Source organism: Salvelinus fontinalis, chromosome 12, assembly GCF_029448725.1.
Source record: "Salvelinus fontinalis isolate EN_2023a chromosome 12, ASM2944872v1, whole genome shotgun sequence".
Taxonomy (NCBI): domain Eukaryota; kingdom Metazoa; phylum Chordata; class Actinopteri; order Salmoniformes; family Salmonidae; genus Salvelinus; species Salvelinus fontinalis.
In genome coordinates this window covers 50,826,064-50,851,103 of record NC_074676.1, presented here as the reverse complement: position 1 = coordinate 50,851,103, position 25,040 = coordinate 50,826,064, and the positions used below count along the sequence as shown (strand labels likewise).

Sequence of the window (25,040 nt, the reverse complement as noted above, 5' to 3'; positions counted from 1 at the left end):
ATGCTGAGCACACTATGCGGTCCAACTCATCCCAAACCATCTCAATTGGGTTGAGGTCGGGTGATCGTGGAGGCCAGGTCATCTGATGCAGCACTCCATCACTCTCCTCCTTGGTCAAATAGCCCTTACACAGGCTGGAGGTGTGTTGGATCATTGTTCTGTTGAAAAACAAATGATAGTCCCACTAAGCACAAACCAGATGGGATGGTGTATCACTGCAGAATGCTGTGGTAGCCATGCTGGTTAAGTGTGCCTTAAATTCTAAATCAATCACTGACAGTGTCACCAGCAAAGCACCCCCAAACCATCACACCTCCTCCTCCATGCTTCACGGTGCAAAGATCATCCGTTCACCTACTCTGCATCTCACAAACACACGGCGGTTGGAACCAAAAATCTCAAAGGACAGATTTTCACGGTCTAATGTCCATTGTGCGTGTTTCTTGGCCCAAGCAAGTCATCTTCTTATTGGTGTCCTTTAGTAGTGGTTTCTTTGCAGCATTTCGACAATAAATGCATGATTCACGCAGTCTCCTCTGAACTTAAGATGTGTCAGTTACTTGAATAAAGCATTTATTTTGGCTGCAATTTCTGAGACTGGTAACTCTAATGAACTTATTCTCTGCAGCAGAGGTAACTCTGGGTCTTCCTTTCCTGTGACGGTCCTCATGAAAGCCAGTTTCATCATAGCGCTTGATGGTTTTTGCGACTGTATTTGAATAAACTTTCAAAGTTCTTGAAACTTTCTGGATTGACTGACCTTCATGTCTTAAAGTAATGCTTATTTGAGCTGTTCTTGCTATAATATACACTATCTTCTCTATACCACCGCTACCTTGTCACAACACAACTGATTGGCTCAAACGCATTAAGGAAAGAAATCCCATAACTTAACTTTTAACAAGGCACACCTGTTAATTGAAATGCATTCCAGGTGACTACCTCATGTAGCTGGTTGAGAGAATGCCAAGAGTGTGCAAAGCTGTCATCAAGGCAAAGGGTGGCTACTTTGAAGAATCTCAAATATATTTTGATTTGTTTAACACTTTTTGGTTACTACATGATACCATATGTGTTATTTTATAGTTTTGGTGTCTTCATTATTATTCAACAATGTAGAAAATAGTACAAATAACAAAAACCCTTGAATGAGTAGGTGTGTCCAAACTCTTGACTGGTACCGTACATACAACAGTATGTGGAAACGCCTTCAAATTAGTGGATACGGCTATTTCAGCCACACCCATTGCTGACAGGTGTATAAAAATTGAGCACACAGCCATGCTATCTCCATAGACAAACATTGGCAGTAGAATGGCCTTACTAAATAGATCAGTGACTTTCAACGTGGCACCATAATAGGATGGCACCTTTCCAACAAGTCAGTTCGTCACATTTCTGCCTTTCTAGACCTGCCCCTGTCCACTGTACGTGCTGTTATTGTGAAGTGGAAATGTCTAGGAGAAACCACGGCTCAGTCGCGTAGTGGTATATTACCCAAGCTCACAGAACGGGACCGGTAAGTGCTGAAGCGCGTAACGCGTAAGAATCGTCTGCCCTCCCTGCCAAATTCCAAACTGCTTCTGGACACAACGTCAGCACAATAACTTAGTTGGGAACTTCATGAAATGGATTGCCATGGCCGAGCAGATTCACAAGCCTAACATCACCAAGCGCAATAACAAGCGTCGGCTGGAGTGGTGTAAAGTTCGCCGCCATTGGACTCTGGAGCAGCGGAAACGCATTCTCTGGAGCCATCTGGCAGTCCGATGGACAAATTTGGTTTGGCGGATCCCAGGAGAAAGCTACCTGCCCCAATGCATAGTGCCAACTGTATAGTTTGGTGGAGGAATAATGGTCTGGGGATGTTTTTCATGGTTTGGGCCCCCTTAGTTCCAGTGAAGGGAAATCTTAATGCTACAGCATACAATGATATTCTAGACGATTCTGTGTTTCCAACTTTGTGACAATTGTTTGGGGAAGGCCCTTTCCTCTTTCAGCATGACAATGCCTCCGTGCACAAAGCAAGGTCCATACAGAAATGTTTTGTCGAGATCGGTGTGTAAGAACTTGATCGGCCTGCACAGAGCCCTCACCTCAACCCCATCGAAGACCTTTGGGATGAATTGTAATGCCGACTGCATGCCAGGGCTAATTGCACAAAATCAGTGCCCGACCTCACAAATGCTCTTGTCGCTGAATGGAAACAAGTCCCGCAGCAATGTTCCAACATCTAGTGGAAAGGCATCCCAAAAGAGTGAAGGCTGTTATAGCAGCAGGGGGGGACCAACTCTATGTTAATGCCCATGATTTTGGAATGAGATGTTCGACGAGCAGGTGTCCACATACTTCTGGTCATGTAGTGTAAGACATCAGAAGCTAATGGAGTCAATTTGTGACTTCAACAATTCCCAACAAAGGTTATCTCACTGTTAATGAAGTGAACCAAGAGAGATATAGTAGCCCGGAGGAGGGTGTGTGTTGGTACTTGCGCCTGTGTGTGTGTCTGTACATGCGCCTGTGTGTGTGTGTGTGTGTGTGTGTGTGTGTGTGTGTGTGTGTGTGTGTGTGTGCTCGTGATCATGCATGTGTGTGTGCGCGTGTGTGTGTGAGATCAGAGGGGCCAACCCAGTGGTATAGCCCTATTCTCAGTGAGGGGACTCAGGGAGCCGCTGGGCCTCTTGATTGCTGTTTAATGGAGCGGGATGTGCAGGAGCATCTGGAGAGCCTGGCTGACGCTGGCTGCTCCGTGCCATCTGCCCAGAGATGTAGGGACGACCTGGCCACCTCTACTAAGGTTTAGGGGCCTGCCATCTTACCGGGAGACTGCGGCTCAGAAAAATGTGTGTGTACTAGTATGCAGGGTTGGGGATGTGACGAAGCCTGACATAAAATTGAGCTATACCTTCGGGCATTTAAAACATGAATCTAGCGATACATTTGGAGCTCTACAAACTTGCCTCCCTCCCCTCCTCACTCTCCTCTCCTAGAGTATTCCTGTCCTGTGTGTGCCACAGTAACATGGTGGTTGCTTCTGCCACGACTGCCAACAGCAACAGGCTGAGGGCACAGTGGTGAATCTGCACCAAGCCATGCCAGGGAGGGGAGCGGGCAGGAAGAGGGAGCGGGCAGGAAGAGGGGTAGGGGTGCGCAGGGGGTGGCACAGAGGGGGCGAGGGAGGCAGGGGTCTGACGTACAGATGGCCTCGGTTAGCCTGCTAACCCCTCTTCACAGGAGTATGTACGCACACACACACTCCCCCAACCACACACTCATATAGACAAACACACACACTCCCCCAACCAAACACTCATATAGACAAACACACACACTCCCCCAACCACAAACTCATATAGACAAACACACACACCTATAATGAAAAAGCCTAATGAACAACAGAAAATACAACAGCCCAGAGTTCCCCCGTAGTGTACATTAGACACAGGTCTAACTAACCCCCTCCAGTCACAGCTACATCTGAACTGGAGCCAGGGACATCGCCTGACCACCAAGGTCATTGGACAGGCTCAAGGTGATAGGGAACAAAATATACTAGGAAATTATTTTAAGTTATGACACATTAAATGTGTGCAACCATAATTTTGAGGTTCCGCCAGGTAAAGCCTGCATGTATAACCAATGCATTATGACTGGCAGATCACGGGTTATCTATCCCTTACTGATCTTTATGCTACATCCCATCCATTATTAAATGTCATGGTTTGGTTACTTTGTATGCATTTAGACAAGGAAAATGTTGTATGTGTGTTGTGCGGTGTGTTGTTGTTCGATGCCTGTCCAGTACCTCTAGTAGTTCGTCCTCTGGTCTCAGGAGGCCGTGTTTGGCCACAGGGCCCCCTGGGGCCACAGAGGAGATGTAGTGGTGGCCGTCAAACGAGTCCAACTCCACCCCCAGACGCATGGTGTGGATGGGTAGCAGCTAGGATAGAAAAGAATAGAATACTTTATTTTCAAATCAAATGCGCCGAATACAACAGGTGTAGACCTTACCGTGAAATGCTTACTTACAAGCCCTTAACCAACAATGCAGTTCAGGAAATAGAGTTAAGAAAATATTTACTAAATAAACGAAAGTACAATTTTATAAAATTTTTATAAAAAGTAACACAATAAAAGAACAATACTGAGGCTATATACCGAGTCAGTGTGCGGGGGTAAAGGTTAGTCGAGGTAATTTGTACATGTAGGTAGGGGTAAAGTGACTATGCATAGATAATAAAAAGTGAGTAGCAGCAGTGTAAAAACTATTATAAAAACATTACAATACATTCACAGATTTCACAACACACTGTGTGCCCTCAGGCCCCTACTCCACCACTACCACATATCCACAGTACTAAATCCATGTGTATGTGTGTGTATAGTGCGTATGTTATCGTGTGTGTGTGTGTGTGTGTATGCATGTGTCTATGTTTGTGTTGCTTCACAGTCCCCGCTGTTCCATAAAATGTTTGTTATATGTTTTTTAAATAAAATTTTACTACTTGCATCAGTTACCTGATGTGAAATAGAGTTCCCATAGTCTGTTCTGGACTTGGGGACTGTGAAGAGGCCTCTTGTGGCATGTCTTGTGGGGTGTGCATGGGTGTCCGAGCTGTGTGCCAGTAGTTTAGACAGACAGCTCTTTGAGTTCAACATGTCAATACCTCTCATAAATACAAGTAGTGATGAAGTCCTCCACTTTGAGCCATGAGAGATTGACATGCATATTATTAATATTAGCTCTCTGTGTACATCCAAGGGCAAGCCGTGCTTCCCTGTTCTGAGCCAATTGCAAAAAAAGTCCCTTTTTGTGACACCTGACCACATGACTGAACAGTATTCCAGGTGTGACAAAACTAGGGCGTGTAGGATCTGCCTTGTTGATAGTGTTGTTAAGAATGCAGAGCAGCGCTTTATTATGGACAGACTTCTCCCCATCCTAGCTACTGTTGTATCAATTAGCTTTGACCATGACAGTTTACAATTCAGGGTTACTCCAAGCAGTTTAGTCACCTCAACTTGCTCAATTTCCACATGATTTATTACAAGATTTAGTTGATTTTAGGGTTTAGTGAAGTTTAGGGTTTAGTGAATGATTTGTCCCAAATCAATCTGTTTATTATCTATGCATAGTCTCTTCACACCTACCTAACTGTACAAATTACCTTGACTACCTTGACTATTACCTTGACATGTACCCCCCAAACTTTAACTCGGTACCAGTATCCCCTGTATATAGCCTCATTACTGTTATTTTATTGTGTTACTTTTTATTTGGTAAATATTTTCTTAACTCTTTCTTGAACTGCACTGTTGGTTAAGGGCTTGCAAGTAAGCATTTCACGGTAAGGTCTACACATACTGTATTCGGCGCATGTGACAAATAAAGTTTGATTTGATTTGAAATAATGCTCAAAGCCAGTGGCATGTCATTAGTAAAGATTGAACAAAGTAAGGAGCCTAGACAGCTGCCCTGGGGAATAACTGATTCTACCTGGATTATGTTGGAGAGGCTTCCATTAAAGAACATCCTCTGTGTTCTGTTAGACAGGTAACTCTTTATCCACAATATTGCAGAGGGTGTAAAGCCATTACACATACATTTTTTTACAGCAACAGCCTATGCTAGCAAATTATTGATTTCATGAACCTTGTTTCTTAAGCCTATATGTTAAAGTGGGCTATTGTGAGCACTTTTCTTCAGGGATGTTTACTTGTTTTCATTGCGTTACTGGGAAGATTGTGTCTACCAATGCCTCTGGTGTAATGTACATTTGCTGAAGCATTATGACAACTCCACATCACAATGGTAGGGATTAGCTGGGCTGGGCTTGGGTCATTGAAAAATCATTGTCTCAACACAGCGTTAAAATGCTGTGAAAGGATCCAGGAACCCAAATGATTTGGGTGGATCCCATCCTCCTTATAAAACGTGTTTTGTTTCCAAAAGGTATTGAAAATGTCAACAAAAGTTATACCCATTGAGCTGCAATAATCACATAGCCAGTTGTGAAGAGAAATAATCCTGCTTAAGCATTTAATGCCATGATTCAGAGAGGGCACAGGGCCAGATGGGTCTTTTGTTAGTGTCTAGCAGAGAGTCAATCGGCCCTTTAAAATCCAGTTTCAACTGTTCAGGGCTACCCTTCATGTCATTAAAACCCACATGTCCTTTACTCGAGCTCCGGGATAGGACATCGTTTTTGTACCAGGAACAGTCACATTAGTTACCATGGAGCTGCCCAAAATCACAGCTGGCAAGAAAGACAAGGAAATCCGCCCACACCCTTGCTTCACAGAATTCAGAGAACCCTTTATGGACGGGCGAGAAGAAGGATAACTTGAGCCCATTTCTCCTGGCGCAGTCCTCCGGCAGATGGAGACACCCCGCTCGATCCAGAGCAGGGATGGAAGGTTGGCGATATCGACTTCAAAATCATAGTAGTAGGCACTGCGCCCGACAAGACACAGGCACACCCAGCGATGAAAGTGCAGGAAGATCCAGGACGGCCAAAATATTTGTTGTTTGCATCCAACATGCGTGCACGCCGTCCAGCCACCAGCGTTGAAAATATAAAAGTTCCACTCTGCGTTTTCCCCAGTTTCTTACGTAGGCTGGTGACCTGTGTGATCAAGGAAGCCACCTCAAGTCTATAATCCTCGGCAAGCAAACAATTGCCACATCAGAACTCTGAGTGATCCAGTTTGTCCAGAAACAAAGCGTAGTAGATCCAGCTCCTACAGCGCAGAAACCGTTGATTTATTTCTCCAGACAAAGAGGGCTCCATTGCTAAACTCATCTGGTAGCAACTTAGTTAGCTTGATGGCTAGCAGCTTATCGTCTCTGTCAAGCAGGCTTCAACCTGTCTGTTAAGCAGGATTCCGGGACAAGAAATAGCGGTCCTAGCTGTTAAAAGCTAACCGCTTTGTGGAATCCACGCAAAACAAGTTCCGTATTCGTATTTAATGAATAATGGTTTTGTTTTAATCAAAAATAACAAACCGAGGTTATCATTAAGTACTCTACCTAAGGCAAGCAATACCTTGAGGCTTAATATTAGACATCGCGCACCAGCTGTTATTGACAAATAGACACACACCACCACCCCTCATCTTACCGGACGTAGCTGTTCTGTCCTGCCAGTGCATGGAAAACACAGCCAACTGTATATTATCCGTATCGTCGTTCAGCCACGACTTGGCGAAACATAATATATCACAGTTTTAATGTCCCGCTGGTAGGATAGTCTTGAACGGACCTCATCCAGTTTATTCTTACCCACTCACCAACAAATTTTCACAAGGCACACCGATCTCCAACCCCTGTACCTCCGTCTGTTCTTCACGCGAATGACAGGGATTTGGGCCTGGTCTGGGAGAAACAGTATGTCCTTTGCGTCAGACTCATTAAAGGAAAATATATTCATCCAGTTTGAGGTGAGTAATTGCTGTTCTGATGTCCAGAAGCTCTTCTCGGTCATAAGAGACGGTAGCAGCAACATTATGTACAAAATAAGTTACAAACAATGTGAGAAAACACACAAAATAGCACAGTTGGTTGGGTGCCCGTAAAACGGCAGCCTTCCCCCTCCGGCGCCATTCTTTAACATCCCTGTGATAACTGGGGCGGTTTTGTCAAAGGGAACTGTGTGGCATAAGCATTAAGCGCCAATATTTGATGGTAACTGGTGATCACCTTGGAGTAATTCTGTAGTTCAGCATCATCTTCAATAACAGGGTCCAGTTCAACCACCTGGGAGGGAAAACACACAAACAATGGTCATTATAAACTGGGTGGTTTGAGCCCTGAATGCTGATTGGCTGAAAGCCGTGGTATATCAGACGGTATACCACGGGTATGACAAAACATTTATTTTTACTGTTCTAATTACATTGGTAACCAATTTATAATAGCAATAATAGCACCTCGTGGGTTTGTGGTATATGGCCAATATACCACGGCTGCGGGCTGTATCCGCGTCAAGAACAGCCCTTACATGCTGACGCGTGCATAAGCATTGCAAAATAAATGTACACATACATGTTATTCAATCATTGCACCCACACTGATCGCGCGCGTCAACGAGCATCTGCGTAGCCAGGCGCTAAAATAGAACTTGGTTCTATTTGTGACGCTTGACACGCTGCAAGTCCTGCCTCTCCCATCTCCTCATTGTATTTTAGGAGCATATACCCACGTGGGTGATTGAAAAATTAACTAAGGTTTACACTCCAGTCCAGTTGGTGGTGGTAATGCACCTTAAAATTGGTTGCAACCATCATATAAAATCCCAAGAAGAAGCCTGAAGGAAGAAAGATTACTAGAAACAAAATCGTCGGAGTAGAGGACCTTGTGCATTTCAGGTAAAATAACAACCCAATGTTTATATCCCAGGACAAATTAGTTAGCAACAGCAAGCTAGCTAGCTAAATTGACGGAAATTAATAAAGTTGATATATTTTGATATATAAACATGTGTCCTAATCGCGTCTGGTGTGGGTGGACAAAATCAACATGAGCGTGATAGCGGGAGTGCGAGCGGTCTGGTCAGCATACCACAACCCCTCGTGGCTTATTGCTTAATTATATAATTCCTTCCCTATGGGATGATCAAACCTTGCTTGATATCAAATCAAACTGTTACTGATTTGACATGACTGATTTCTCTGAGCTTGTCTGTGGTGTGTTGGTATTCTGTCCATATGTTCATTTCCTGCTGTCAGTTAGAATCTCACCAGAACATCGTACTGTGGCCCCAGAGACTGCTCCCATTTGTCCTTCAGCTCAGACAGAGATATCTCCTCCACACCTGTAAGACACAAGGACAGCGTCAATGCACATGTTAATAACTCTGGGACATGAGGAACAACACAAAACATGTTCAATTGTATTTTGAATGGAACTTCGCTGTTAAGGGCAATTCCACCACTTTACAACCTCACTTTCATCATCCCCAGCACAATACCAGCGTCAACATATGTGAAAACGGCACATTTACATTTTGTAGAAATCAGCAAAAGTTCCACAAAAAAAAACTCGTTTGAGCTAAGAAATCATTGCAGGTTTTGAAAATCATAGTTTTTTACTTTGAATCCTACCTGTCACAGAGAAGCATTTTTTTAGGACCATTCTTCTTATATTTTTAACCACAGATTATAGAAACCTGCTGTTTTCACATACTCTACGTAGACACTGGTTTGTTGCTGGAGGTGATGAACATGACGTTGAAAAGTGGCAGAATTTCCCTTTAAGCTTAACTGAGTGAGAAGTCAACCCTGGGACACTGACAGGGTAACAATATTGCTGATTGTGATCCAGGAAGTAATGAGACAGACATGATTTCTGCTCCCCCACAACTGTACTGTAGGACTTTTTACAGTGAACCTGGGGGGAAATCAGCAGCAGGACATGGAGGAATTATTTTACGCTGCGTGTTCATTACCAGTGTAAAGATGTAAAGAGAAACTCCTCAGAGCTAGCTCCCTTGGACTGACCACAACCACTCCCCACACACATGGAACCGTTTGAGTCCTACATGGTGTGTCTCTCTCGCTTTCTGTCAGCCCAGTGTGTAAAAACTCAAAGGCTTGTGACATGAGCTCCAGTACTGTACCTGATTAATTAACATGGCTAACCCCGCACCGTTGCGCAATTCCTCTCCAACGTTTCACTGAATAAATAGCCTAATACATGATTTTGGGATGTCAAGAAGAAAGGAACATCTGTGGGCCAGGCGGAGGACACACACGAACACACACACCCACCCCAAACTGTTGCCACAAAGTTGGAAGTGACGTAAGTGCCTTAATGTGTTCGCACCGTAGGAAGAGTAGCTGCCTTGAAACAGCTAATGGCCATCCCTGATGAATATAATACACACACCCTAAATATTTACAATACATTTCAGTCAGTTAGCAAAGAAAAATAGAGGGAAGGGAGAGAGAGAAACAAGAGAGAAAGAAAGAAAGAGAACAGCTGGACGTGGGAGCCAGGGCGGACGTGGGAGCCAGGGCGGACGTGGGATCCAGGGCGGACGTGGGAGCCAGGGCGGACGTGGGAGCCAGGGCGGACGTGGGAGCCAGGGTGGACAAGTACAATCAGACTGGTTCAAGTGTTAAGTTACTGTACTGGCACAGTGGCACTACCATAAGAGATTTTTTTGCAAATGTGTTGTGTAATGTACTGCGAATGTCAATGGTTCAGACATGCATTGTTCTACGTGATTGACAGCTCATTGTGCCACTACACTGAACTACAGTAAAAACTAAAAAGCCCACATCAGCGCTTCAGTTAAGAATGGACTCACTGAAAACCTCCATGTGCACATCAGCCAACAGTTGTTCTGCAGTGGAATGGACTAGAATCAGTTTCTGGGATCTGGGATTTTTGCTCACCGTTCTTGTGATCATTTTGACCCCACGGTGTGAGATCTTGCGTGGAGCCCCAGATCGAGGGAGATTATCAGTGGTCTTGTATGTCTTCCATTTCCTAATAATTGCTCCCACAGTTGATTTCTTCAAACCAAGCTGCTTACCTATTGCAGATTCAGTCCTCCCAGCCTGGTGCAGGTCTACAATTTTGTTTCTGGTGTCCTTTGACAGCTCTTTGGTCTTGGCCATAGTGGAGTTTGGAGTGTGACTGTTTGAGGTTGTGGACAGGTGTCTTTTATACTGATAACAAGTTCAAACAGGTGCCATTAATACAGGTAACGAGTGGAGGACAGAGGAGCCTCTTAAAGAAGAAGTTACAGGTCTGTGAGAGCCAGAAATCTTGCTTGTTTGTAGGTGACCAAATACTTATTTTCCACCATAATTTGCAAATAAATTCATTAAAAATCCTACAATGTGATTTTCTGGATTTTTTTTCTCATTTTGTCTGTCATAGTTGAAGTGTACCTATGATGAAAATTACAGGCCTCTCTCATCTTTTTAAGTGGGAGAACTTGCACAATTGGTGGCTGACTAAATACTTTTTTGCCCCACTGTATAACAAAGCATGTATTTGTCCCAAATGGCACCCTATTCCCTAGGGCACTACTTTGAGCCCATAGGGCTCTGTTCAAAATAAGTGCACTATACACTGAGTGTACAAAACATTAGGAACACCTTCCTAATATTGAGTTGCACTCGGGGCATGGACTCTACAAGGTGTTGAAAGCGTTCCACAGGGACGCTGGCTCATGTTGACTCCAATGCCTCCCACAGTTGTGTCAAGTTGGCTGGATGTCCTTTCGGTGGTGGACCATTCTTGATAGACACACAAAACTGTTGAGCGTGTAAAAACTCAGCAGCTTTGTGGTTCTTGACACACTCAAATCGGTGCGCCTGGCACTTACTACCATTTGGGACAGAACTCGTGTATTTCTGCTTCAGGTGGTACTTCCCTAGTTATCACCTTTAAATGAGAAAAACATACATTACATGACCAACAGTATGTGGACACCTGATCGTCGAACATCTCATTACAAAATCATAACCCTCTTTTGTTCCATCCAGTAACTAGCTAACACCAGACACATATGAAAAGGGGAGACTTGTACAGTGCCTTCAGAAAGTATTCATACCCCTTGACTTATTCCACATTTTGTTGTTGCAGACTGAATTTGTCACACCCATCTACAGACAATAGCCCATAATGACAAAGTAAAAAGAGATTTTGGGATTTTTTTGTGCACATTTATTTTTGTACACCCCTGAGTAAATACATGTTAGAATCACCTTTGGCAGCGATTACACCTGTGAGTCTAAGATCTTTGCACACCTGGATTGTACAATATTTGCACATTATTCTGTTTTAAACTCTTCAAGCTCTGTCAAGTTGGTTGTTGATCATTGCTTGACAGCCATTTTCAAGTCTTGCTATAGATTCTAAAGTCAAAACTGTAACTAGGCCATTCAGGAACATTCAATGTCATCTTGTAAGCAACTCCAGTGTATATTTGGCCTTGTGTTTTGGGTTATTGTCCTGCTGAAAGGTGAATTTGTCTCCCAGTGTCTGTTGGAAAGCAGACTGATCCAGGTTTTCCTCTAGGATTTTGCCTATGCTTAGCTCTATTCTGTTTATTTTTATCCTAAAATAACTCCCTAGTCTTTCCTGATTACAAGCATGCCCCTATTATGATGCAGCCACCACCATGTTTGAACATTTTAAGAGTGGGTACTCAGTGATGTGTTGGATTGCCGCAAGCATAATGCTTTGTATTCAGGACAAAAAGTACATTTCTTTGACACATTTTTTTGCAGTATTACTTTAGTGCCTTATTGCAAACAGGATGCATGTTTTGGAATATTTTTATTCTGTACAGGCTTCCTTCTTTTCTGTTTGTCATTTAGATTAGTATTGTGGAGTAACTACAATCTTGTTGATCCATCCTCCATTGTTTTCTTCTATCACAGCTATTAAACTTGGTTTTAAAATCACGATTGGCCTCATGGTGAAATCCCTGAGTGGTTTCCTTCCTCTCCGGCAACTGAGTTAGAAAGGATGCCTGTATCTTTGTAGTGACTGGGTGTATTGATACAACATTCAAAGTGTAATTATTCTGACTGGCTGGGCCTGGCTCCCCAGTGGGTGGGTCTATGCCTAACCCATGGCTGCGCCACTTCCCGTCATGTGGAATCCATACATTTGGGCCTAATTCCTTTATTTCAATTGACTGATTTTATTATATGAACTGTAACTCAGTAAAATTGTTGAAATTGTTGCATGTTGCGCTTATATTTTTGTTCAGTATAGTTGATGATCCCTGCTGTACAGACACTGGGAGACAAATTCGCCTTTCAGCAGGACAATAACCTACAACTCAAGGCCAAATATACAGTTGCTTACCAAGAGGACATTGAATGTCCCCGAGTGGCCTAGTTACAGTTTTGACTTATATCAGCTTGAAAATCTTTGGCAAGACTTGAAAATGGCTGTCTAGAAATGATCAACAACCAACTTGACAGAGCTTGAAGAATAATGTGCAGATATTGTACAATCAAAGTGTGCAAAGCTTTTGGAGACTTACCCAGAAATACTCACAGCTGTAATCGCTGCCAAAGTTGATTCTAACATGTATTGACTCGGGGTGTGAATACTTATGTAAATCAGATTTCTGTATTTTATTTCCAATAAATTTGCAAGAATTTATAAAAGCATGTTTTCATTATGCGGTATTGTGTGTAGACAAAAAAATATGTTTAATATTTTTTTTTTAATTCAGACACAGCAAAACATGTAAAAAGTCCAGGGGGTGTGAATACTTTCTGAAGACACTGTACTAGGCCATCCAAGTACAACAAGTCAAGCAGACTGTACGTGAGGGATAACACCAGTGCGTGCGTGTGTGTGAAATCAGACCGCTCACTTTACAAGGTTAGCAGTCTCCAGTTAGCTCAGAGGGTGTTGTATCCCTCTCCCTAACCGGTGTAATGAAACAAAGAGTCCAGGAGAGATAAGAGTTCCATGGTGACTCAACCTCTTCTAAATCACCTCTGTCACACACTCAACTGACCAATGGCCAAGGAAGTGACCAATGCAGCAAGCCTCTGAGAAGTCACAGGAAATTAGTTGATAGATCTTTGGATGCTTTCCCCGAGACTTTTTGAAAATTACTGTAGAGAGTAGTAAACAAATTTGTCATATTAATCTTCCCCTCTGATGCTGGATGGTAATTAGAAATGGCAGGAGGGAGGTTGAACTCATTGGACTGCAGATGGCAGGAGGGAGGTTGAACTCATTGGACTGCAGATGGCAGGAGGGAGGTTGAACTCATTGGACTGCAGATGGCAGGAGGGAGGTTGAACTCATTGGATTGCAGATGGCAGGAGGGAGGTTGAACTCATTGGACTGCAGATGGCAGGAGGGAGGTTGAACTCATTGGACTGCAGATGGCAGGAGGGAGGTTGTACTCATTGGACTGCAGATGGCAGGAGGGAGGTTGAACTCATTGGACTGCAGATGGCAGGAGGGAGGTTGAACTCATTGGACTGCAGGACAGTGGAGTATGTATCTATTAGGATGGTAGTTTAAAAGGCCCTGTCTTCGTGTCCACCTTATCATCCTGTCACAGTTACATGTACACTCCCGAGGGTTTAGGGATGTCCTTTCACTAATTACACCGGTGCACAGAACGAGTGCTAGACAGTGCACTTCCCAAGCCACCAATGTACCCTTTATGAAAGTCTGCATTTCTGAATAAATCCATTGGTCTTACAGGAAAATTCCACCAAACTGGTATTTGTTTCATTAGTCCATTGTTGATATAGTCACAAAAGATATATATCAAAGATATATATCAAGATATATGTAACATTCAAAATACAGCCGGTATGACGCAAAACGCATCCTTACATTACGCAAAACGCAAAACGCATCCTGACGTGACGCAAAAATCATCCTGACGTGACGCAAAACGCATCAATACGTGACGCAAAACGCAGCCTTACGTGACGCAAAACGCAGCCTTACGTGATGCAAAACGCAGCCTTACGTGATGCAAAACGCAGCCTTACGTGATGCAAAACGCAGCCTTACGTGATGCAAAACGCAGCCTTACGTGATGCAAAACGCAGCCTTACGTGATGCAAAACGCAGCCTTACGTGATGCAAAACGCAGCCTTACGTGATGCAAAACTCAGCCTTACGTGATGCAAAACGCAGCCTTACGTGATGCAAAACGCAGCCTTACGTGATGCAAAACGCAGCCTTACGTGATGCAAAACGCAGCCTTACGTGATGCAAAACGCATAATACCGGCTGTATTTCTGCTGTAGTAGGACTAGTGATACACACTCACAGGTAACGAGTCCTAGTAGTCCTTACCTTTGTCCAGGGTCCTCTCCAGTGACAGTTTGGGCGAGGCTATCTTCCTGACCAGGGTGAGGTGGACCGTCTGGCCTGTCTGCTTCATCACCTCCAGAACCTCCTGGTTAGTGAAGCCCTGCAGGCTCACCCCGTCCAGCTGGCACAATGAAACAGGCCAAAATTACTTCTCACCCTTGGCCCCGTAAACTCTGACAGGGGGTTTATGACATTTTTCTATTTTAAGCAGGTAAGACGGTGAGAACACATTTTCAATAGAAACCTGACAATGAAGACCCAATATGGATGTGTTATAGTGTGATGTATGGTTGTGTTATAGTGTGGTATATGGATGTGTTATAGTGTGATGTATGGTTGTGTTATAGTGTGGTATATGGATGTGTTATAGTGTGATGTATGGATGTGTTATAGTGTGGTATATGGATGTGTTATAGTGTGATGTATGGATGTGTTATAGTGTGGTGTATGGTTGTGTCAGAGTCTCTATCGCTCGCACTCACTCTCTCTCGCACTCTCTCTCTCTCTCGCTCTCTCTCTCTCTCTCTCGCACTCTCTCTCTCTCTCTCGCACTCTCTCTCTCTCTCTCGCACTCTCTCTCTCTCTCTCGCACTCTCTCTCTCTCTCTCGCACTCTCTCTCTCTCTCGCACTCTCTCTCTCTCTCTCGCACTCTCTCTCTCTCTCTCGCACTCTCTCTCTCTCTCTCGCACTCTCTCTCTCTCTCGCACTCTCTCTCTCTCTCTCGCACTCTCTCTCTCTCTCTCGCACTCTCTCTCTCTCTCGCACTCTCTCTCTCTCTCTCGCACTCTCTCTCTCTCTCTCGCACTCCCTCTCTCTTTCTCGCACTCTCTCGCACTCTCTCTATCTTTCTCGCACTCTCTCGCACTCTCTCTCTCACTCACTCTCGCACGCACGCACTCTCTCTCTCTCGCACGCACTCTCTCTCTCTCTCACGCACTCTCTCTCTCTCGCACGCACTCTCTCTCTCTCGCACGCACTCTCTCTCTCTCGCACGCACTCTCTCGCACGCACTCTCTCTCTCTCGCACGCACTCTCTCTCTCTCGCACGCACTCTCTCTCTCTCGCACGCACTCTCTCTCTCTCGCACGCACTCTCTCTCTCTCGCACGCACTCTCTCTCTCTCTCTCTCTCGCACGCACTCTCTCTCTCTCTCGCACGCACTCTCTCTCTCTCTCTCGCACGCACTCTCTCTCTCTCTCACGCACTCTCTCTCTCTCGCACGCACTCTCTCTCTCTCGCACGCACTCTCTCTCTCTCTCGCACGCACTCTCTCTCTCTCTCGCACGCACTCTCTCTCTCTCGCACGCACTCTTGCATTACTCCTGAAGTTGCCTCTGTATCCTTTGGAATGTTTGTTTAATTCGATATTGTATTCCGATGACATTTTGCAATTACAGAACGATTTGTTTGTATTGATCAACGCCTAATTGAAGGCTCTACCCCCCTTCTGTTTTTCAACAGTGTCTGTATTTTTCTATTGTTTCCCCATGTTTGTTTGTTTGTCTGTTGGTTTTAGGTTTGTTTTGATCCACTACCAGAGGGATGTCACAAAGCATCACTCGGTTTAAGCAAGGTAATTCAAAGAAATGTTTTTAGTTTGGGTTATTTTCCTAAGCTATTCTTGAATATGGGTTGTCTCATCAATTATTCCATGCCTATTTCTAGAAAATATTCACTTATTTTGGAATATTCACTCTCTCGCATGCACTCGCACTCACTCTCTCTCACTCGCACACACACCTTGAGGTTAATGAGGGTTGCGCTCATTAAAAGCTGATTAATGGTCTCACCTCTATGATCCTGTCATAGATCCGGATGTTTCCGCTCTGCTCAGCGGCACTCCCAGGAACCACGTTCTTCACAAACACGCCGACCGCGTCTAGGAGAGAGAGAAGGTGGGGTGTAGAAAGTGAGACAGACGGAAGGAAAGAATGAGAGAGCAGAGAGAGAGACCAAGGAGAGGGGAATAGAGAGACACCATCAAAACAATACATCTCAAACAGTGTCAACAATACTGGATCGGAGTACTAATAGGGGCTAGGGGACTAGGATTAGGGGCCTGGGTAGGGGTAAGAGGCTAGGGGACTAGGATTAGGGGCCTGGGTTATTTATTTCACCTTTATTTAACCAGGTAGGCAAGTTGAGAACAAGTTCTCATTTACAATTGCGACCTGGCCAAGATAAAGCAAAGCAGTTCGACACATAACAACACAGAGTTACACATGGCGTAAAACAAACATACAGTCAATAATACAGTAGAAAAATAAGTAAATACAATGTGAGCAAATGAGGTGAGATAAGGGAAGTAAAGGCAAAAAAAAGGCCATGGTGGCGAAGTAAATACAATATAGCAAGTAAAACACTGGAATGGTAGATTTGCAGTGGAAGAATGTGCAAAGTAGAGATAGAAATAATGGGGTGCAAAGGAGCAAAATAAATAAATAAATACAGTAGGGGGAGAGGTAGTTGTTTGGGCTAAATTATAGATGGTCTATGTACAGGTGCAGTAATCTGTAAGCTGCTCTGACAGCTGGTGCTTAAAGCTAGTGAGGGAGACAAGTGTTTCCAGTTTCAGAGATTTTTGTAGTTCATTCCAGTCATTGGCAGCAGAGAACTGGAAGGAGAGGCGGCCAAAGGAAGAATTGATTTTGGGGGTGACCAGAGAGATATACCTGCTGGAGTGCGTGCTACAGGTGGGTGCTGCTATGGTGACCAGCAAGCTGAGATAAGGGGGGACTTTACCTAGCAGGGTCTTGTAGATGACCTGGAGCCAGTGGGTTTGGCGACGAGTATGAAGCGAGGGCCAGCCAACGAGAGCGTACAGGTCGCAGTGGTGGGTAGTATATGAGGCTTTGGTGACAAAACGGATGGCACTGTGATAGACTGCATCCAATTTATTGAGTAGGGTATTGGAGGCTATTTTGTAAATGACATCGCCGAAGTCGAGGATCGGTAGGATGGTCAGTTTTACAAGGGTATGTTTGGCAGCATGAGTGAAGGATGCCTTGTTGCGAAATAGGAAGACAATTCTAGATTTAACTTTGGATTGGAGATGTTTGCTGTGAGTCTGGAAGGAGAGTTTACAGTCTAACCAGACACCTAGGTATTTGTAGTTGTCCACAAATTCTAAGTCAGAAGCGTCCAGAGTAGTGATGTTGGACGGGCGGGCAGGTGCAGACAGCGATCGGTTGAAGAGCATGCATTTAGTTTAACTTGTATTTAAGAGCAATTGGAGGCCACAGAAAGAAAGTTGTATGGCATTGAAGCTCGCCTGGAGGGTTGTTAACACAGTGTCCAAAGAAGGGTCAGAAGTATACAGAATGGTGTCGTCTGCGTAGAGGTGGATCAGAGACTCACCAGCAGCAAGAGCGACATCATTGATGTATACAGAGAAGAGAGTTGGTCCAAGAATTGAACCCTGTGGCACCCCCATAGAGACGGCCAGAGGCCCGGACAACAAGCCCTCCAATTTGACACACTGAACTCTATCAGAGAAGTAGTTGGTGAACCAGGCGAGGCAATCATTTGAGAAACCAAGGCTATCGAGTCTGCCGATGAGGATGTGGTGATTGACAGAGTCGAAAGCCTTGGCCAGGTCAATGAATACGGCTGCACAGTATTGTTTCTTATCGATGGCGGTTAGGATATCGCTTAGGACCTTGAGCGTGGCTGAGGTGCACCCATGACCAGCTCTGAAACCAGATTGCATAGCGGAGAAGGTATGGTGGGATTCGAAATGGTCGGTAATCTGTTTGTTGACTTGGCTTTGGAAGACCTTAGAAAGGCAGGGTAGGATAGATATAGGTCTGTAGCAGTTTGGGTCAAGAGTGTCCCCCCCTTCGAAGAAGGGGATGACTGCAGCTGCTTTCCAATCTTTGGGAATCTTAGACGACACGAAAGAGAGGTTGAACAGGCTAGTAATAGGGGTTGCAACAATTTCGGCAGATAATTTTAGAAAGAAAGGGTCCAGATTGTCTAGCCCGGCTGATTTGTAGGGGTCCAGATTTTGCAGATTTTGCAGTTAAGGGTCAGAGAGGTAGGATTAGGGACCTGGGTTCAGGGTAAGGGGCTAGGGGACTAGAATTAGGGGCCTGGGTTCGGGACCTGGGTTAAGGGTAAAAGGCTAAGGAGCCAGGAGTTGACATGGTATTGCGCATGGGCCTACCTTCGCAGGTTAAGAAGTTGTATCCGATGATGGTGATCCCCAGGCTCTGGCCCTCCTTCTTCCTCAGAGGCACTTCATGGATCTCATAACCCTCCAGGTTGGGCTGGAAAACCATAGAGATATGCTGTACATGTACTGACGTTCTAATGTCACGGACATATTCACCACAATATGTAGGGCAGTCGAGGGGCAGGGGTCACAGGAGGAGGTGTGTGCATGTCTAGGTTTGTGTGTGTGTGTATGTGTGTGTGTGCGTTCCCCATCCTCCTGTCTCACTCACCGTCCTGCTGACCCTGCTCTGGGGTTCGACTCCAGCGGGTAAGGCAGAGACGGGGCTGGTGGCGGGCGGGGGAGGGGGTGGCGGGGAGGTGGAGTGCTGTCCCGAGGGGTCACGGGCGATGAGCATGCGCACGTGGCTCCCGCAGCCCTGCAGCACCTTGACCACCTGGTCGCTGGTCAGGCCACCTGTGGGGGTCTCACCAATACGCAGGATGTGGTCACCTGTACGCAGGCGCCCATCCTATAGGGGGGAGAGAGGTGGAGGGAAAGAAAAAGAAGACAATGTTAACATTTGTACAAACTGGAAATATGAATAATACACCATGCATTATAGTTAGGTTCAGGGCCTAGCAATAACAGCAACCTATATGTATTTCACCATTTGTTACAGAATGGTATTATTTGCCAGTGGCGTAAAGTACTTAAGTAAAAATATGTTAAAGTACTACCTAAGTCGTTTTTTTTACTTTACTATTTATATTTTTGACAACTTTTACTTCACTACATTCCTAAACAAAATAATGTACTTTTTACTCCTTACATTTTCTCTGGCATACAAAAGTACTTGTTACATTTTGAATGGTTAGCAGGACAGGAAAATGGTTCAATACACACACATCAGGAGAACATCCCTGGTCATCCCTACTGCCTCTGATCTGGTAGACTCACTAAACACAAATGCTTCCTTTGTAAATGATGTCTGAGTGTTGGAGTGTACCCCTGGCTATCCGTAATTAGACTTTTACTCAAGTAGTATTTTACTGGGTGAATTTTACTTTTACTTGAGTAAAAGTAAAGATACCTTAATAGAAAATGACTCAAGTATGACAATTGGGTACTTTTCCCACCACTGTTGGTTGCTAGTACATGAAAGAACTACCCCAAAGAATCTGCTCATATTCAACATTTCGCTTAGTTGGACCATTTGATTATTTCAGCCAATGTGGTCCAACGCATTTTACATCCCACTTGAACAGGCTAGTCCCACCCTGGTCTGGGCCTGGCCCCGCGGTACTAAGCTAGGAAATGTATTCACCGACTCGCAGGTCAAGCAGAATAAACTCAGCGAGGGAAAAAGTCAAAAGAGAGGGGAGAACAGCATCCTTTGTGGAAAGAGGGATGAAAAGTGTTTGATGCATAACCGTGGTGCAGGAAATCTCCCCAACTTCTCTCCCTGGGTCTGTGCACAGGACAACGGGGGCGCATTGAAGCCAGCCCTGGCCATTAAACATTGAAATGGGAAACGCCAGGGTCTAACAAAGCCCCAATTTTGACAGCTTTTTTGGAGCATAAGATCCAGTGATGTGTGAAATGCTGCACTGTGCCTTTTGAACAAGCAGGGTTTTGTTGCCCAGCCTGGGCTCTCTTGGACATTCACACACAGAGACAGAGAGAGACAGAGAGAGACAGAGAGAGAGACAGAGAGAGAGACAGAGAGAGAGACAGAGAGAGAGAGAGAGAGAGAGAGAGAGAGAGAGAGAGAGAGAGAGAGAGAGAGAGAGAGAGAGAGAGGAGAGGAGAGGAGAGAGAGAAAGGGAGGGTGTGGTAGACAGAATGAGAGAGAGAGTGAAAAGGAAAGGAGGGAGGGGTAGAGAGCGAGAGAGAGAAAGAAAAAGAGAGGAGTGGTGCAAAGTGGTTTCAGAAACAAGGGACAAGGTTTTTTAAATCCAGATCCCTCTTGGATAACACTTTCTTATAAAAGGTTACAACAGACAGTTTTTTTTTACAAATCAAATGACATGTTCCCATGTTAACTCGCTGAATAACTGAATACACCCCAAGCTCACAAAATGAAGGACAAAGAAAAGCGTTCTAGTGGGAAAAGAAAAGAAAGGGTCTGCTTGTAAATGAGCATCGGCTGTGTCAGGGACTTCTACGAAAAAACCTTTCGCGAACATCTCTGTAATTGCGAACAGAAAAGCGGTCCTTCGAGCAGGACGCAGGCCTAGCGTGCTCTGTGTAGCCAGGATGTAATCTCCTTACAAGGTAACTGAGCCCTTTGTGGGACACGCTCAGCATTAATTCAGCTAAACTGGTGGTTACTATTCATAGGGGATGACCAGTCTGTTACCAAAGGATCAGGAGGAAGAGAGAGAAGGAAGCCCTGAGTATGTAATGGTTTAGTAGGCCTACTGCGGAGAACTGTTGTGCAATGGAAAAAGGTCACAGCCAACATCTTAATCGTCTTGCCAAATTATCTTAATTTAATATCTTAAAATGAAGATGAAGAATGAAGATGATCTGGCCTCCACAATCCCCCAACCTCAATCAAATATATATATATTATATGTTTTAATAATACCATCTTGAGACGAACTAAGAATTAAATAAAAGCTAGACAGTCAGGCAGAATCAGGCATTCAGGGCACATGGCCATTGATTGTTACAATGTTTGAGCAGAGGAACACAGTAGTAGCCATGGCAAAATGCATAGAATTGCAGAAAATGTGCTTTAAAACTGACAAATTGTAACGGCTTTCTTCCAGGGGTGAAGGAGAGGACCAAAGTGCAGCGCGGCTAGTGTTCAACATGTTAAATTAAAGAACAAGTGGAACACTACAAACAACATACAAAATAACAAATGTGAAAAAACCGAGACAGACCTATCTGGTGCAGGCAAAACACAGAGACAGGAAACAACCACCCACAATCCCCAACACAAAACAAGCCACCTATATATGACTCTCAATCAGGGACAACGATTGACAGCTGTCTCTGAGAACCATATTAGGCTGAACACAGAAACAGACTAACTAGACACACAACATAGAATTCCCACCCAGCTCACGTCCTGACCAACACTAAACAAGCAAAACACATACGAGCTCTGGTCAGGACGTTACACAAATAGTCTCAGTTCCATGATAAACTATAGATAATTGCTGGAAATGAGCTTCAAAATTGCTAAATTGTCTCTCAGCTAAAAATAAATACATTTGCAGAAAATGTGCTTTACAACAGCAACATTTTCTCTACGCCACCAAGATAGTCTGTTACCTTTCTAGGTAATAGACTATGTTTGAGTTTACACTTCCTCTTCCAATGAACTGTGATAGACTGTTTCATATTGAAACAGGACTCTGGTTCCAAATCTATTCATTTTAAAATGTTGATTACTTCTACTTTCCATTATCATTCACCTGATAAGACGTGATCATTTCTTTCTAACATACAATGGGGGTCCTTGGGTCGCCAGTTTGCTGGAGCATGGGTCCCTGGTCAAGAAAAGTTGGAAAACCCCTGTCTTATTGGACCAGTTCAGATTAGACCCTTTTCTTCTGTTTAGTGCCTAATGACCACATCCCAGGTACCAGTCTTAGCAGACTGCTTTGTCTGTTAGCTTTGATTGTTTAGAGTGTATGTAATGTCCAGTATTGTACCTTGTCAGCCACACTGTTTGGAACCAGAGTCCTCACCACCACCCCAGTGGCCTTGCCTCCAACAATCCCAAAGCCCAGGCCCGAGCCGTCGTTCAGCAGCTCCATCTCCTCCATGTGGCCCCACTGCTCCTGGACGCTCCATAGAGGAAGAGAAGGAGATAAAGAGAAGACAGCGTCAATGATTGGTGGATATAACCCAAGATATAGCCTAAGCAGGGCTGTGATTGGTGGATATAACCCAATATATAGCCTAAGGAGGGCCGTGATTGGTACAATAAAGAAGCAGTGATTAAAGGCTACTGGTTCAGTTTAAGGATAAAACACAGATGTAAGTATTACAGATTTTTTCAGGTAAAAATATCAGGTAATCCTGATTAAATCAGGGGGAAATCACATCTCCAATGACAATGCATACATTAGTGCATACATGTAGGATGGTACAGCAGGTCCACTGAACATTTAGTCTCGTCCCTGCCACAGTCAAGCCTTATTAACTTAACCATGGTGTCTAACTGCACATGGCTGTGGAGCATTATCAGACCAACTTTTAATGGTTTTCACTAAACGTTTGAAATACAAACGAGCAGCAGAGGCTGATTAATGTCCAGGTCAGGGAATCCCTTGTGTCCTGTTGTCTAGCCCCTGTTACTACCTCTTTGATCTCTCTCTCTCACACACACACACACACACACACACACACACACACACAGCCCAGCCTAATCACGACGACGTCTCCTCCTAGGCTCTTTATTAACCAACTAGCAGGCTGCAATCACAGCAGCTCTTTTTCTTATTACACAGCGTTATCTGATAGTTAACGTCCTGTGCAGTTTGCTCTCTATCTAATGAAACCTTATTGTGGTGTCTTACGTACTGCAGCCCCTGGGGAGTCAACACTTTTCTACCCCTCCTGCTCACTGCTTATCCCGTCTACAGAAATGACTAAGAGTCATTTCCCCAGATAAGAAGTGGAGCTTCACAGTCAGTAACACAGATGTTTATTTTTTTGTCGAGGGCTGGTTTTCGTCTATAGCTTTCAGGCCAAATGAACAAGTGTTGCCTGTTTCCTTACAAGTTGAGATGTAAGCAGGCTTGGTTTAGTTCAATAAGCAATTTCGTGAAACAACAGATTCCATGAAACTTGTTTGACAATTTGTACGGTCTGTGTGAAGATGTCTTACTCTGAAAATAAGACACGTTCTTGATTTTTTCCAACTTATGGGCGATTCACAATATACTGTATATCAACAACAACACAGTTCTCTAAAAAGGCTTTGTTGCACAATTAATGGTCAATACACCGCATTTCAACCAGTCAGTAATAACTGAATGAATTTAGGGCTTGTAAAATGATACCAAGGCTACATATAAGCCTTCCACAACCTTAACACCCACTAATAATTGTATTAAATTTACCATAATAGTTTAACCTGCTGTTTTGAAATAATTACTGATCTGGCTTTCATGTCTGTCTATGAAAATGTATTTTTTGACACAAATTTAACCAGAACCATGCACATTCACTAATAATGATCAACTTCTGGTAGCACGCATTATAGAAAATTAACACAGGTCTCATAAACAATCTCTCAAGTACAAGCCCATGTGCTACTTAGTAGCCAGCTAATCTTTGTATTTAAGGTCTAGACAACTCGGACCTATTTGCTTTCTAACAAGGTAGAACTTATGAATAGACCCTCCTGTCCGTCTCCAACTGTTAGAACAACATGGCCTGTTCACATGTTGAATCAAGTGGCCTACCTGAATAAGAAGACACCTATTTTTCAGAATGAGAATGAGTTGCCAATTCCTTATATAAATTAGTATTTTTAGTCATTGCACATTTATAAACACACCTTATACAGCTAGCACATAACAGCAGGAGACTAAAATGCTGTTAGCAGTACTTGGTACCGCAATGTCATGGGCGGCAAACACATTTTCCACAATCATGTTAATTGATACTCCCGTTTTAGTAGGGTTTGCTCTGTTCTAAATTTTGGGAGTTGATACTTAAAACGTTATCGTTGGAAGGGGAATAGATCGATTCTGTTGGAACCAAACCTCAAATGCAAAGAGCAAGTTGAAATTGCTTGTTGTCAGAGAGGAAGACGTCTTTCGTCTTTGTTGTTGTGAGTGGGAGGGGCTTGGTGTCTGTGTGAGTGGGAAGGTACACAGTGCACATAGCAATGAAGGGGGAGAAGACGAGGACAATAAGACAAAACACTCATTAAAAAAAATACAAAAAATTGATTCTTGCGAAATAAAAATGTGGAACATTGCAGTAAATCATACATTTTAATTAATTGAATTTATTCTATATAAAAATCGCCCAGCCCTACTGAAAACTCAACATCTAGATGTGAAGAGAAGGTCTACTTGCTGGTT

General features: G+C 44.0%; 1 protein-coding gene across 1 annotated transcript in view; it reads right to left on the bottom strand.

Moving 5' to 3' along the window:
• Nucleotides 1–25,040, bottom strand: part of LOC129867588 (inaD-like protein) — a 203,173-nt gene that overhangs the window by 160,291 nt on the left and 17,842 nt on the right. Inside the window, exons 7-14 of the mRNA XM_055941092.1 lie at nt 22,653–22,781; nt 19,274–19,513; nt 18,994–19,096; nt 16,619–16,707; nt 14,810–14,948; nt 8,740–8,813; nt 7,700–7,756; nt 3,806–3,940 (exon numbers count right to left, since the gene is read on the bottom strand). Coding sequence (XP_055797067.1) covers nt 3,806–3,940; nt 7,700–7,756; nt 8,740–8,813; nt 14,810–14,948; nt 16,619–16,707; nt 18,994–19,096; nt 19,274–19,513; nt 22,653–22,781 — 966 coding nt within the window. The remainder of the gene's footprint in view (nt 1–3,805; nt 3,941–7,699; nt 7,757–8,739; nt 8,814–14,809; nt 14,949–16,618; nt 16,708–18,993; nt 19,097–19,273; nt 19,514–22,652; nt 22,782–25,040) is intronic.